Source organism: Lissotriton helveticus, chromosome 8 (genome assembly GCF_964261635.1).
Source record: "Lissotriton helveticus chromosome 8, aLisHel1.1, whole genome shotgun sequence".
Taxonomy (NCBI): Eukaryota; Metazoa; Chordata; class Amphibia; order Caudata; family Salamandridae; genus Lissotriton; species Lissotriton helveticus.
This window is the reverse complement of record NC_136069.1, coordinates 452290491-452307023: the sequence shown is the minus strand read 5'-3', so window position 1 is coordinate 452307023 and position 16533 is coordinate 452290491. Positions and strand designations below refer to the sequence as shown.

Below are 16533 nucleotides of genomic sequence, written 5' to 3'. Positions count from 1 at the left end.
GTAGAATCTTCTATTTTAGATGGTACTTACATATCCTTATTTAACTACTGAATCTGAATTGTATTGGCGAGAAGTATATATATAAATAAATATATAGATATAGATATAGATATATATAGATAGATAAATAGATAGATAGATAGATAGATAGATATATATATATATAGATAGATAGATAGATAGATAGATAGATAGATAGATAGATAGATAGATAGATAGATAGATAGATAGATAGATAGATAGATAGATAGATAGATATAGATAGATAGATATATAGATATATAAATATTCTTTTACATTTCACACAAATGTTACTTTGCTTGAGACAATCCTATGAATACACATTCCTCGAGCTGAAATAGACTTAGGTAGACCTATCTAAATGCTATTTGACCAGCCGGCAAACCCCTGGCAGAAATGTGACACTCGTGTCAGCCCATTCAGATGCTACATTGAGAAGCTAATAGAAGTATTGGTGGAAGTGGTAACAGCTTGGACTACTGGCTCAAGGGACAAGAAGTGGTATTGCCTCTTACAATCGGACTGAGAGAGACCACTGCCTCTGACAGAGGAGACAGCTAAACGTCTTCCAATACGTAATTGCCTGAGACATCTTGTAAATAGGACAAATTGTGGTGTGTAAACTTGGCAGCCCGAGCACATCCCTCACAATTTGAAATATATCATACTGTAGCACAAAGGGGCACAAACAGGCATAGGGCATGGACTGTGATCAAAGGCGTTTTACTGGCACCACCAGTAATAGAGTGGATCACATAAATATAGCAAGCTGTGCCCACAAATCCTGTAACACTATTGGTTCAATACAAATATTCACAGCTACAGCTAGCTAGATCACAATGCAGAACAGCTATTCCCGCTTTCACGGTGTTCCTCTTAGGACTCAAAACACGGAACCAGAGCTTAATTCAGAATCAGAAATACTGCAGAGGAAATGTTGTAAACCATGCCTATTGCTAGCCCAGGACAGGAGTGAGAGACACATTGGCCAAGTAGTTTTCCTAGCCCCATAAAAGGTGAGCAGCCCACAGACTCCTGCTGATCTGTGGGATCCAAAATTGTGTGATTTCTATAAAATAGTATCTAAACATTGATAACAAGAAGAAACAACTGAATACCTACCGTATTAGTTTTTCATAGCTATGTGGTCAATTTTTTTACAGCTTAGATATTGCAAGCAGCATGGTAGATCTGCAATCCCTATTTAAACATTTGCACATCCAACCATCATCAGCAGAAAGTCAACAGAGGAGCAAATACATTTTTGGAAGACTCATTATATGGCTGGGACAAATCTCTCTTTGGAAAGGATGCACTGTCCCATCCTTCCAAAGTGCATCTCTCAAGGTTTCTCATCTCTCCCACCTGCTCCCAGAAGCTCCATTCAAGGGCGCGTAGCTCGATTTCAATGAAGCCTGGGGCTTTTTCATTTTGAAGATAGAAAATCTATTTGAACTCCCTTACAAATGGACCACCAAGGTGAGGCCAGCCAGCGCATGCAACAATATCCTGGCAAGTATTCGCTACAACGACGCATCTTGTCCCACCTGGACATTTTTTTTCTTCGTCCCATTACCCCACAGCTTCTTCATTAGGGCAGTATCCTAAGAGGATCTATCCTCAACTACTGCTCCAAGACTTCTGCTTGACAAAACTGAACTCCCTAGAAATGTGTAAAGCTGAATGTAAGCCCCAAACACCATCCCCACCTCATGTACTCATAAGCCAGCAAGATATTTGGCCAAGTACCCCTCGAAAGGACATCTACGATTAGAAGTGTTCTGATTTCCTCGCCGTTACTCATAATATAGCATTACTTTTCTTACATTTCAGTGATAAAGGTTACTCTCACTGACTTTAATAGAAAAATAATTTTGGTGAATTTGCTCTCTGGTTTCCTTATATAGATTGTACTCAAATCATTCATGGTAGTGATCTAACACATGTTTCATTTTGGATTTGTTGTGGCTCATAACATGTTTTGATTTTTAATTGTTGATACTTTTATTCCCCAGTGCCTCCTTAACCATAATTGTGACTTCAAGAAAACACTCCATACAGCAGAGACAAGCACTCCTTAAAGTGAGCTCTTGGTTGAGGGGCTTAGCGATAGCACGTGGAAAGGTCTTTAACCCTACTCTTTCCCGATCTAGGATGATTTCTTATGATTAAATCCGCAAAATCACATTTGAAGCATAAGCAACATCACATGCCAATTTGCCTATTCCTGACATCAAATGAAATGGCATCCCACAGTCTTCGGGACTGAAGACCACTGTATTTTTATTAATTTGTCTTTTTTGAAAACTCAAGACTGCAATGTGTTAAACCATTATTGATAAGGAGAAGAAACACCCAGACACCAAATGTATCAAAAGCCTAAAGGTCTCCTTACACTTCATAGATAAGTAGTCGATAATGTTATATCATAGAGGTTGCAAGCAGCAAGGTAGGGCTGGCAATCTGGATGCCTAACTGCTATAGCCTTAGAGCCCAATGTAGCCGGCTCTACCAGATATTTAAGGCCCGCTCCAGCCCGTTCGGCTCGAGCCTTTAACAAGAGAGTGGGCCTTTAAAGGCCGGTAAAGCCCGCTACAGAGGGCTCTATGGCTATTAGAACATTCTGCCCCTAGAGGGCAGAATATTCTATTTGTAAGAAAAGGGCCTCACAGAACCTGAGGGGGGTGAAATCCCCTATGCTGTTGCTGTGAACAAACATTGGAATGTTGATTCTCCGGGCTTCTACCGGCCATTAGAAGCCGGGAGCACTCCATTATTTTCAATGGAGCGCTCAACATTCCAGTGTTCTAATACTGAATGACACCACTGAATGGGACTGACCGTATCAAACTGATTATACCTAACCTAAGACAAAGGGCGCTGCAGCATTTAGGGTAGGGGCAAGTTTCAAACCAACAGACGCATCCAAACCTGAATTCCTGGTATAAATCAATGAACACAAGAGGGCTGCTTCATAAACTTTTCTGTTTGTGAGTATTAGCTTCTGTCATCTATGTGACTCACACCTCAATATCTAAGCCTCCTTCAGAAAGCATTTTATTTGACTAGACTCCAGACATACTCATGAATTTCCAGGAGTAAGGCATGCTTACTCACGGAAAAATGCTGTGTTAATCACAAAGGTCAGGATTCACAAAGCATTTCCTATTTGAAGTGGTGTCTTTCTCCAGGCATAGGTATTATACACACCTGAGGGGTGATTACTAAATTGTTTCTCAAAGGCCTAGGTTTGATTTACTCCTGATTTTTCAGAGGTATGACATAAATACCTATGAAGTCCTGATTCCAAAGCCTTTTATGTGAAGAGTATTGCCTTATTATTGTTGTTGGTGTGAATTATATCTAAAAAAAATACTCAAGATTTACAAAGGTTTTTCTGTAAATTACAGCGTCTTACTCTGAGATTGGCTACAATTTAAATATCCTGGAATACAACATGCATATTCATGCAAAAAGCGTTGTCAAAACCAAAAAGTATGTTTGCCGTTAGGAAGCATGCCCAGCCACTGTAAAAGCCTTGCGAATGAGTCCTACACTATTTGTCATCAACAAAAGGCAAAAATACACTGTTAATTATGACCTGTCACGTCACTGGCTTTAAAACGTCATTTTTTATGTGTGCTGATGCACGGAAATGTGATTTTATTCTAGGAAATGTATGCAATGGGTTTAACCTGAGTTGGATTTTTATACAGCTGGGTCTCCTAAAGCCTGCCATGCAGCTCTGAGCAAGCCTCCTTAGTAAGCAGGCAATGTATGCGTTTCCTCCTGTACGATTTAAGTACGCATGCCGCGCTGTTCTTCTCCATTAGGTTCTAATTATAGTTTACAACATCAGCAGCTTTGTGAATGGCAAAGTACATGATACAGCTACCCAAGGATGAAGTGAAGCATGCAGGTAAATGATTGCTTCTATAAAAAGCAACAACAAATATCTGAGAGCGCTGCTGTGTAATCATCACCTGGCAGAGCGGAAGCGCAGGTTGTTGCTCACAGAAGGAGGGATCAGAAACACACCACTAATCAAACTGATCAGAGCTGTGCAATTCTGCCTTCTAGTGCTGCTTCAATCAATATGAACCCCATTCATGAATGTGAAGTCTTCAGAAGGGCAAGGTGATGTTAATTTCATGGATGATGATCCACCTAGTGCCTGGGGTAGTGAAAGTGACCACAGACTCCGTTTGACCCCTGATAAAATTACAGGGTTGACCACTTGTCCTGATAGCCTCTCTGCTGCTGAGAAGTCAAGGACATGGCACAATAGGGAAACTGCACAAAGTAACTGGACCTCTACATCCATTGCTATTTCCTGTTCCTGTCTCTGTCTTCCTGTGTTTAACCCCTTCGCTGCGGCGGCAATTCCGCCGCAGCGCTAGGGGGGAGGGGGGGGCACGCATGCTCGTGACGGAACCGCTCCGTCACGAGCCTCGGGTGAGCTGTGCTTGTGACAGAGCGGTTCCGTCAGGGCCCCGCCCGCTCAATAGAACGCGCCGCGCAGGCGCGGCGGCCGGGCAGTTACGGAACCGCTCCGTCACCAGCACAGCCCACCCGAGGCTCGTGACGGAGCAGTTCCGTCACAAGCATGCATGAGGGTAAGACCAGGGATATCAAGGGAAATGTCATTGGGAACCAAAGGTTGAGCTAGGGATGTTTTAATGTACTTCTTGGTTTTATACAGCAACTTCAGTGGCGGAGAAAGAGCACCAGGGGTCCTACAGAAAATGCCCCCCTTGCCACCAGTTTCCTAGTGAAAGACAGCCATACTAGGATGTGCAGTAGGCCCCTTCCACATATGTGTCCTAGTGCCGCTGCACCCGGAGCACACCTGAACCACTTATTGGGGTGCTTCACAAAGGACCAAGACATGCAATTGAAGCATAACAACAAAGTTAAGCTTATCTTCTAATACATTTTATTTCAGGAAGACTCAAAAAAGATAATTGTATGACTATTTCTGGATGGAAAGAAGAGTGAGTTGAGTTCTGAGGTGACCTAAAAATGAAAGGGTGTTTTTCCTACTCTATACCTGAATGAAAGTATTGGTTGTTATGCCCTACTCAACTCATGTACCCCATCCCCCTTATACCAGCAAAGAATGTGTCAACTTTGGTCCTGCAAAAAAATTAACACAAAAACTCACATGGCCTGTCGCCAACAGCGAACCATACTTCTGTAATTTCTCATCTTGTCTTTGGTAATGGCATATTAATAGGTAACCCTCAAATGCCAGATGCCTACTTTTCACAATAAAATGCCTAGGTAACCTTTATTAATTAACCCTCAATTGGCTGGTTTTCCTATGATGTTACTGTCTGAAGAAAGTCGTTAATACATCCCAAAAAAAGCATCCACTGGTGTCGACCCTTTTTATTATGCTTGTTCGCAATACGATTGTGATTGATTGACACTCTTCTACATTTCCCCAAACGTGTGCCCAGGACTTGGTTTGAATATCAATGCAATTAAATTCAAAATCAATTGTCTAGCATATAAGGTAGTATATAAGGTCTGAGTCAAAGCCTCTAGGCAAGAGGCGCGCTAGAGGCATTCCAGAGACAGAATCTATACCGTTACAGTTTGCTTCCAGGTTGCACACTGGTGCTTGCTGGTGGCTGCTCGCTCGGAATGGGGGTGGTGGGGCTTGGAGGGATTAAGAAAAAAATCACAAAAATTAACTTACCTTGTCCACTGCGCCGCTGCATGCCTCTTCCGCCACTGCACGCCTCTCCCCTGTCTGCCGGAAGCACCCAGGCTTCCAGACTCTCCAAGCCAATCACAACGCTGCAAAATCAGCATTGTAATTGGTCTGAGCATCCTGTGTGGACGCTCAGGTAGTGCCTGGGGGGGCTCGGCATGGTCTCCACGGGGCTGTGCAACACAGCTCAATGGAGAACATGCCAAGTGCACGTGATGGCTTGGCTGACCCTCGAGGGCCGGCCAAACTGTCATGTGCACTAATAGGAGTGCAAACCACTCTCTGGCATCACGGAGCCAGCCCCGCCCAACTCCTGCATAGAAAAAGAAAATGATAATAACACCATGTTATTAATATCAAAGAAGTGGTGTTATGCTGTTCCTCTAGTGGCCGAGTCAGAGACACAACAAAAGGTTGGGTCCAGCTAGTCCCTGTTGGGGTCTACAGTTGGAAATCCATTTGTTGGATTGTAATGCCCTCACACACCCTTTCAGGTGTCATGTTTCATCATATGGGCTGCTCCTCGTTGGACCGGCGGTGCAATGTCCAACGGGCTCCCTAAAAAGGGGCACTTTCTCAGAGATCGTTTATCCAACAGCCGTTTGGTGAAGTGCGGGTATGGGGCCAGAATAGTGTAGATGTGAAGCGGTGGGTTAAAATAGGATTAGGAGTACCTGGTATAGAACAATTTATTCTGGGGGTCCCCTATCCTAATTAAAAACAGTGAGCAGGGCATTCATCCGAGTGTAATGTCTCGTGTTTGAGTGTCCTACGTTAGAAAATAAAGGTCAACATGTTTCTCATGTTAACGTGAACTTACTCACGATTCTTCAGGAGCGAAAAAGACAAGAAAACTATCTACACTTAAAAACTACTGGTAACGTGATTTAACCTTAGTAGACTAAGTGTCTACTGATAAAGGTACCTGTTGTGCCCTGGATCTACCTGTAGTCGGACAAAAAGAGAATAACATTTCAGGCATGTAGGGTACACAACAGTTATGGAAACGGCCTTAATGGTGACTCTGTATATATATATTATAGTGGTGAGCGCAAACGCGAAGGAGGACATTAAAATACACTTCTTCTACCAAGGGTAAATTGTCTCCGAGAAAGTGCCCCTTTTTATGGAGCCCGTTGGACATTGCACCACCAGTCCAACGAGGAGCAGCCATATGATGAAGCATGACACCTGAAAGGGTGTGTGAGGGCATTACAATCCAACAAATGGATTTCCAACTGTAGCCCCCAACAGGGACTAGCTGGACCCAACCTTTCATTGACTCTCGGACTCGGCCACTAGAGGAACAGCATGACACCACTTCTTTGATATTGCTACAGGGGCTCCTGTTTATGCTGGACCTCCCACTCCCCTGCGAGTGGAAATAGCCCCACCCCCGTCCCTCCTCTTTGTTTATAACGTCATGTTATTATCATTTCTTTTTCCTTTTTGCACTGCTGAAATAGCAGTGAGGCAATGCTCCTCCACTTAAAGGAGGAGCCACCCCTTGCCTGCTATCTGTTTCTTGAAAGAACAGCAACATCACATAATGGAAGATTAGATTCCTTTTCTGAGCAGGCTGCAAACTGAAATAACAAAGAATTATGAGGAGGTCTTTGTGCCATTTAGGAAGCTCATATTTCTGGCAGGATCTTGCTGCCAATGTAGCGAATAGCTGGGGATAGAAAAGAAGGTACTCCATCATATATTTCATCCTAAGACTGCCTTGCCATCTACGGTGGAAATATGTTTCCAATTATTGATTTTACACGTAATGCCTTTCTTCTACTGACCAAATGTTTATATCTACTATTACATTTATTCATAGACTCTACACTAAAACCGGGCGTTAACATATTAATAAAGCATTTTAGAATAACAGTGTGGATTTCTTGTGTGTGTGCATCTTTCGGGGAGAGGTGCTCTAGTATCTCATATTCAAATGAGATGTATTCGTGAACGTTTCTGGAAGGATTGATTTGATGGTCACCCAATGCTCATTATCTGCGGGCAAGTGGTAGGAGATACGTGGGTCACAGCCTGTCTGTTGTTCCGCTGAAGCTGGTAAGTTGAGTCAAACCTGTGCTTACCTAGCAGCAACGAAGCTCTACTGGGCTGTATTTAAAGGAGAACCTGTGAAAATGTATCACCCTCCATAGGGATTTTAGAGCGTACAAATAAAACCCTCCTGTTGTTTATGATTGATCTGCCTAATTGTCCCCTTGTCTTGGGGAACATCCTGTTCATGATGCTATAAGAGACATCCGTGGCAGTAAAAGCTGGGCCACACCAGCTCTCCATGTCCAAACAGGAGCAACAACTTTAGTGGTCTAGAGTCCACACATACTACCGATGGTACAAACGTGATGACCCACTTTAGGTGCTGTATAGCCCCAACCAAACACTGTATTATTCTGTCTGGATACTCCCAGTTCTATGTACCCATTTCAGTACGCATCATCTGTTCATATTGCTAAACATACACCTATTTTTCCAGTGAGCATTTCTAAAACAAACTCTGCAGTTAATGATGTTGGTACTTAATATTGTTTGCACACTGCCTGGCTGAACCACTGCACAAACCAGATAGGATGTTCTTGCTACTGAACATAAACCTTTTCACAAACAAGTACTCAGAACTACACAAACACAATCTCTCATAGCACAGTCTGTATTTAATATCCATTATTTTTGACAGGCTTACTGTTCACCATGTTTATCAGTCTTTATGCCTGCACTACTTCGGATTTCAGAACCTTTTAAACTTGTTTCAGCATTCATTAAACCTTGCCCTATAGCACACTTCTGTCTATGGGGCTACAAACACAGAAGAGACTTTTTACGTAGCAGGTAGGCCCACTATTGCTTCCTAATACCATCTGGTTTCACAAGCTTTCACAAGAATATGCTCAGGTTGTGGCAATGTATGTGTGTATTTATGTATGTGGTATTTCTATAGCATGAACCCATCCAAAAGGCAGTGGAGTGCTGTCCAGGGTGAAAGAAAAGCAGAAAGTCAATGAATGACAATAGAGGCAGCTGGTTTGTGGATTGTTAATGAATTGTGACCAAGGTGCGTCTTCAACTCTTTTCTAAAACTGGAGCAGAGTTGTGGCAGTCCTGATGGATATGGGGATGATACAGGGACTGATACAAAAGATGATGAGTGGAAATCTTGCAGAAGGCAAAGGCAGTTCCTCAGACCACATTTCAGTACATGTAAATGTAAATGTAGACGTACTTGTAAAGCGCACTGATACTCCTGAGTGTCCTGGCACTGTACTCATACCGCTAGGGAACCCTTCCTGGTTTTTCCCCGTGAAATGTCCACTCCTGGGCATCCCCAGGGTGCAACCAGGCATCCCTAGTGCTGTAGGGGGCCGTTGTGGAGACTAAGCAAGCTATTGCCCAGAGTTGCAGCGTGGGACCCATGATTAGAGTAGGCACCGAGGCAAGAAATCAGGTCCGAGGAATTATGAGCCCAATATCCACTGAGACCATCCAAGGCAGGAATTGAACCCTGGTCCCAGGCCAGACCTCTGCATCAGGGTCTGCCACTCTAATCATTGAGCCACACTTCTCCACTTCATTAGTTGTCTACTATGCCACTTCAGGGAAGAACCAGATCAATGGTTAGAGAAGGCCTGCTGCCTTGCTGTTTCTTTTTTACGGTATGATGGTGTCCGGGGTGTGAGTGTGGCGAGAACAGTCAGAGATGGTAAGCTGGTTGCAAGATAAGCGTTGGTGCTGTTCATAGTGGTAATGTAAATTATGCCGCTGGTTTTGAAGTTGGTGTGGGCCGGCAAGGGAGCCAGTGGAGTTCTATATGGGTGGGGAAATGTACAGCTCTCCTAATCTATGGTATAGATTGCAATACTATATGCCAATATAACTACTGGATAATAAAGATTTTTTGGGCAAATGAAAATGATTTGCTGCCCTGGGATGATCAACTCTATTGTTATGGTCATGCAAAGTCCATCTCACTGCTGTTATTGATATCTCAATCACTTAATCAAAGAATTGATTCAATTCAAGAGTATTCGCTTACAAGCATTGGCTTTGCCACTAGAACAGCATGATTCTGCAGCCATGCATTTTCCAAGTAATTCTGGAGATACATGGCTTGCCAGATATTTCACTCAGCTGCATCATTTGCAGATTTCAGTAATAATTTTTTTTAGCTGAAATGGATCAAATGTCACAACAAAATAACATCACACACGAGATGCAAAGCAGTAGCAGCCACTTTGCGAAGATCAATTGGGCGCCTGTCAGTTGTTGGTTGCTAGGTACCCATGTTTCTAAACAGGTGAAACATTTGACCAAACAGTATTAATATCCCCAATGGATGACTATGGAGTAGCTTTTGTCTACAGTATGGTAAAAAAAACATGCCAAGAGTGTTTGAGTATGATTTGAACAGGATGGAAATAGCGATTCTTTCTTTGCCTTGAAAGTATTTTGTTTTATTGTTTGTGCCAATTTATGTTACACCTCAGACATTGTTTTCAAATGAGCAGATATTTCTGTGAAGCACACACTGAAAAAATTCCAACCATGTTACTTCTCTTGTTGGGGGCTGATACCTTGAATCTTACCCTGCTTCTTAACCAGACACGATTGCCTAATGGCCCAATAGGTAAAAGGTCCCCTTGTTCCGACTACATATGTTTTTTTAATTGAAAAAGTGTAAAGTAATGCAACCGTTTTACTAAAAAATATTTTTCAAATGCCAGTGTAAATGAAAACCTGGTAGCTTTTTGTTAGGTCGGCTTCAGGTTAAAATTGTTTGAATCATCACCTAAAATGACCAAATGCAGCATCTGACTTACTTGAAAGATGTACATTCAAGCATATGCTTATTCAAGAGGCATTTATCGGGATGCAACTTACTTGATTTTTATGCCTGGATTTTGACCAAAAAACAGACCTGGGGGCATATTATCAAGAACGGCGTTAAAATTATCGCCGCTTTAGCGGCAGGAAACTGCCGCTAAAGCGGCTTTAATGGCCTTGATAATATGCCCTTGTGAATTTCAATAGAAGCCCATTTTCTGGTGTGAACCTGGGCTTCTATGGGAATTCACAAGGGCATATTATCAAGCCCATTATCGTAGCTTTAATTGCAGTTTCCTGCCGCTAAAGCGGCGATCATTTTAACGCCATTCTTGATGCCCCTTATTGTCTACAGTGGGCTTTGATCCCACCCCTTTCAATCCTTGACTTTTTCTAATGAGCCTCTGCCTGCTCTTGGTATGAGACGCTGTCAATCATTCTTGGCTCAGCCCAGTGGACTATTTATCTCTTACGTAATACTACTGGCTGCCTGGGTGTATGCTTCCTCCACCAATGGAATGCTTCCATAGAAGTGCATTGGGGCATATTTTACATCGCCATTCTTTTTTGTCAGCTCCCCAAGGCTTCCCAACCCTTTTCACGTCCCCTCTCCTGCTTGCTCCCCCACTCCTCCCTCTTTCCCCTGTGTATTGTTCCACATTCCTCCGACCCCTTCATTTTACCCCTGTGTGACTCTTCATTCTCTCACGCAGCCCTTTCTCCCACAGGAGTATCATTAGTGCCACAGGGGCAATTTGTTTCATTATTCTTTAAACTGTATTTAAAAGCAGCATTTATTGAAGGTCATAAGCTGCAAAGGAACAATGACTTTAACTAACTCTGCAGCTTCTTGTTTTAATGACAATGGCATACTAACCCCAAACGTTCTTTACTGAAACAAAAGGTGATGAGTGGCAAGCTTGCAGAGGGCGCTAGCAGTTGCTCAGACCGCATTCCAGTCCATCAATTTTGCCCAATATGCTGATTCAGAAAAAAATAGACATTTGCATATCAGACTTGATCCACCAAGTATAGAAGAGCCAAAATATCTCGATGTTGGTTACAGTCCCATTTGGTCTTACCAATCAGGTGCAGATTGAATGCTACTCACAACGAGCACTAGACCCAAGTGTGGGCACACCTGTGATACTTAGCCTGTCAAACTGAAACTCAAAAGGAGTGGATGGAATACTTGTAAAAGTCTCAACCACTAGCAATTGCTTGGGCCACATTCCAGTCCATCATTTGTTGCACACTGTGCCACTCCAGACAGGAGCCTCATGCAAACTAGGCCATGCTCCAATAGGGACAGTCTAATCAGAATTGCCAGTCTATGCCCCCTCTAGAGAGATGAATACAAGCAACTCCAGACCGGTTTCAGTCTAATTGGACCTTATCAGTGAGGTGCAGCCTGATTCTCCTGAATTCTTGTGACACAGTGAACAAGGGGTTCACATCTGGGCATACCCATCAATACCTCTTCTTCTACAACCCATTAAAGTTACCGCTACAGTTCCCCTACCCTCACTGGGAAGAGGCTTACTCTAGCTCTTCACTGGAGTAAACCTCCAACTATTTCCAGGGTGGAAAAGAATAGATGAAGGGCCATAAAGAGGTGTCTTCAGGGGCGCTTACAATTCCTCATAACTAGCCACATCTTGAGACATGCACTCCTCACCCACTGAATGAGCTTTACTCCTGTGTAATAGTAAAAATGGTTTCAATAATAATAGGAGAAGGAATTGCATTGCATATCCACACCAAGTAGTATATGTTAATTGAACTAACTTGTCGAAATAAATTGTTTCACTCTAACCATTAAAACACCTCGTTACCAAAGTGTTATTTGACATGATTAAAGGTCAACCATTCAAGAGCTACTTTCTTACATAGACAGATATTTATCGAATAGTCTCAAGGTAGCCCTAAAAGCTATTCGATAAACAGTTACTCATATAACAAAGTAATGACTGAACATAATGGTCTGCTTCCATTGCCAATATTCAATACCCTATAACAATATGGGATCAAGTCGGATTTTATGCGGGAGTAAATTAATTTACAATTTACAATTTCAAGGCCACATTTAGCGAATGGCTTGCAGTCCTAAATCCAGCTATTTACACTCGCAACAAGGGGAAATAGTGGAAAATGTTGCAATCGTTGGAAGAACATCAAATCAGTTTTTCTACCCAAGTACAATACCAGTCACAAAGTTGACACACTTTAGTTACTGAAGACATTAGAAGTCTAATCCTGTAAGACAGAGGCACTATCATTCTTTACAGGCCATATTTTCATTCAATGTTTTATCCGTTTGTGCCTGAAATCCCAAGATACCTTTTTTTCCCCTGTAGCCAGCTTTAGGCCTGGCTGATATGGCATTGTGGTAATGTTCTAGTTACATTTTTCCTGATGTCCGTGAAGATGAGCCCTTGTCTGTTCCCACCTAAATGTTTGCAGACCTGCACTCAATATTAGGTCTTATGAACTATTCTCCCCACTAAGCCACACATCCCAAGAACTCCCTGACAGTTTCAGTGTATCATCCCTTCCAAAGCTGTAAGGCTATAACAGTGAAATGGGTGAAGGACTAGTGGAGAAGCAGGCCAGAAAAGTCAACCAAGACAGGCAACAACCTGAAGAGAACTATTTGGGCCTATTTAGTCAGGACTACTGATAAGTCACCTAATGATAAGCAAGAGTTCATGCCAGAAAACCTTTAAAATAACATTCTTCGATGTAACAGCATTTGTTGTTATTACCCACAACCTGTGACCACACTTATTTTATGGTACTTTTCTCCTTCTCACGCTGTGCATTAATCTTACCTCAGTGGTTTAATGAAACTCTGTGACATTTGAGTTTGTTTTGATTGTGCCATGTCTCCTACTTTTTTGCCTTTCCTTACATGCAGGACAGTTTATGTTGACATGCTTGCTCAAGTCCAGCACCTAGGCACTCACACGTTCCCCTGTACGTCTTCCTTCTAAGGAAAGCTATATTTGTAATGGCTTCCAGTGTACATCATTGCAAAAGCCTGAGGCTTACACTGCTACTGGTCCCAAAATACCAGACTTCCATTTCCTAAAGGGATACACTACAGGAACATATCCTTCTGCCAACATTGTGGCTCTATGGATTGGCATGTGTTGTAGATCAATCTATTTTACAGCTGAAGCTGTATATTCTTTAAAAGGAACAATGAACAAATAGACCTTGGACAAAAGAATCCTATGAGCTGTTCCTTAAACAGGTCCAATGGATCATGTCTTTCTCAATAGCACAAGGTCCTGTGCCTCACATTGCTAGATAGTGAGGAAGACAAGTGCCATCAGTAGCAATTTATTTTAGTGTGAAGTGTTTAATTGGGAATGAATGGACTGAATACCTTCTGGGTGATCATCCTCAATACCCTGGAACTTGCTAACTCAATGAGAAAAAGTTGAAGTTGCACATAATTTGCTCTCAATGACACAGTTATGCACAAGGCATATTCTCGCTAGGATGATACTTCCAACCAGGGCATGTAATACAAGAAATGTGTCCATTTTGGATGGGTTGTAGACTCTCAATTATGTTCGAGTTGGTACAGTGCCCATGCTCCCCATAGTACTCTCTGGTCAGATAAGGTTAATTGACCCCACCCCAAGTTCCATGGGCAGGATAGAGTAGTGAATCATTAGAAAAGTGTAGTTGGAACACGTTGCTGACAACACAAAACTTCTGCATATCTGCATAGTGATGATGTGCAGACTCCCCTAAAAGGTGATCTTAGGTCATGGACACCCCCAATATTCAATCTTTGAGATGGGGAGCACCCTGCATGAGCAATACAACTTCTGAAGGTGGGTGCACGGGTGGAAGGGAGGGAGAACATCTACTTGCTTGGGGAAAGGAATTGGGACATGCCAAAATGTTATGACATCTTTAGATGGAACCTATGAGACATTTTTACTGTCAAAGTTCATGCTCTCTTTCTCAGGGTTAACAGCTTCATTACAAGTGTCTCTTCCACAGTTATTAGCAATGTTGTCAATAGGCAGCTGTAAACATAAAAAGACCATCCTCTAATCTGCTGTTACATAACATATAGCATCTCAACATGTAGTACTAATTATATACAGACTATAGCGTTAACATATGTTTCTTGCTTCTCTTTCTCCAGGTATCTCCATGCCTGTTCCTGTGTTTGGCCTGCAAGATGACAGCAAAGTATTCACACAAGAAAACTGTTCGCTATCTGATGAATATTTCATCCTGGTTGGCTCTTTTGTCTCATTTTTCATACCATTGGTAATCATGTTGGTCACCTATTTCTTAACTATACGGTCTCTGCAGAAAGAAGCAACTTTATGCTTCAATGACCTGGGCGCAAAGAGCAAACTTGCCTTGTTCAGTTTCCTGCCTCAAAGCTCACTCTCTTCTGAGAAACTCTTCCAGCGCTCATTGAACAAAGAGTTGGCTCCCTATGGCAGGAGGACGATGCAGTCAATCAATAATGAGCAGAAGGCGTCCAAGGTTCTTGGCATCGTCTTCTTCCTGTTCGTTGTCATGTGGTGCCCATTTTTCATCACCAATGTTTTGGCAGTCATCTGCAAGGAGGCCTGCAATGAACACATCATTGGAGAACTACTTAAGGTGTTTGTCTGGATTGGCTACCTCTCTTCAGCAGTCAACCCACTGGTCTATACACTTTTCAACAAAACATACCGCTCTGCGTTTTCGCGGTACATTCAGTGTCGGTACAAGGAGGAGAAGAAGCCCTTGCAGTTGATACTGGTGAACACTATTCCCGCCTTGGCTTACAACTCCAGTCAAATGCAGTTGGACCGGATGAAGAGCCTAAAGAAAGAGGCTAAAATGGTTGCAAATGACTATTCTATGGTTACTATAGGATTACCTCATTTAGACACTGCGTCAAAGGCAAGTCTCAGCCCACCAAAAGAAAGGGATAGCTGTGTGTGACTCTACAGAGCTGTTCACACAGCTACCATGGCAACCGTGGTGGCCACTTGAGGCAATTTTGCCTAGCTGGGCTGAATCCTCTGAGGACTCTCTGAAGGAAGATTCAATAAAAATCAACATACTCCTCATGTTACTTTCAACAAATCCAGGGTTGAAAACGCAGTACTGTAGAATGTGCACCTTTTTCTGAAAGTGTTCATATTTCAGCTGTTTTATTCATAGGCTTTATGATACTTATTTTTTTTAATATCCTAAAATAATATATTTCTTATATTTATCATGTGAATATCAGTCGGATATCTATCTTTCATTGTTGCTTTTGTCTATACAATGGAAAGCTGTGCTGTCATGCAGTCCTGTATATTTGCAGGTTTGGGTTTGAAGTGGCTATCTCACTATTGTTTACTTGTCTTATTGTTGACTGTGAATGAGCACTTTAATGGGATTTTAGAAAGCCAGGTAAAATGTCAGACAACTCATCAATAAAACCTTTTTAAAAAATAAAAAAAAATGAAGCTGCGTTGTGTGCCCTATTATGCTCAGTGTACACTATTTTGAACGTCTTGGTCTCCAGGTTGTATGGTGACATTTCAACAAATGAGTTCTTGAAATGTCATCGAGCTGCTTTTGTTGACGTTAACTGTATAACTTGGAATTAATTATATTCAAAGTAAATTAAAAGTGACTGTGCCAGGCTCAGCAATCCCATTCATCGCTAGCTCCTGAATGGTGTACTTGCACCTTTTTGTGATGAATTATGTGAGCTTTGATTAAATGTTCGAGTTTCCCTTCACTGGAATAACAAACAATTCACCCATTGAACTAGTTGTTAGCCACGGGGGTCAGTTCATCAAAATGTCAAGGTAGCAAAAGCAAAAGCACATATTAAAGGTTTGACGCCTCTTTCTGGGATTTTGGTGCTTTATAAATGTTACCCTTAATTCCATTAGTTCCACTCTTAGCACATTGGACAGATCCAACTTGGT

The 16533-nt window shown here is 42.2% G+C and overlaps 1 protein-coding gene across 1 annotated transcript in view; it reads left to right on the top strand.

The window, feature by feature from the left end:
- HTR2A (5-hydroxytryptamine receptor 2A) overlaps positions 1–15843 on the top strand; it is a 347515-nt gene extending 331672 nt beyond the window's left edge. Inside the window, exon 3 of the mRNA XM_078656026.1 lies at positions 14748–15843. Coding sequence (XP_078512152.1) covers positions 14748–15547 — 800 coding nt within the window. The 3' untranslated portion in view covers positions 15548–15843. The remainder of the gene's footprint in view (positions 1–14747) is intronic.
- Positions 15844–16533: the final 690 nt, after the last annotated feature.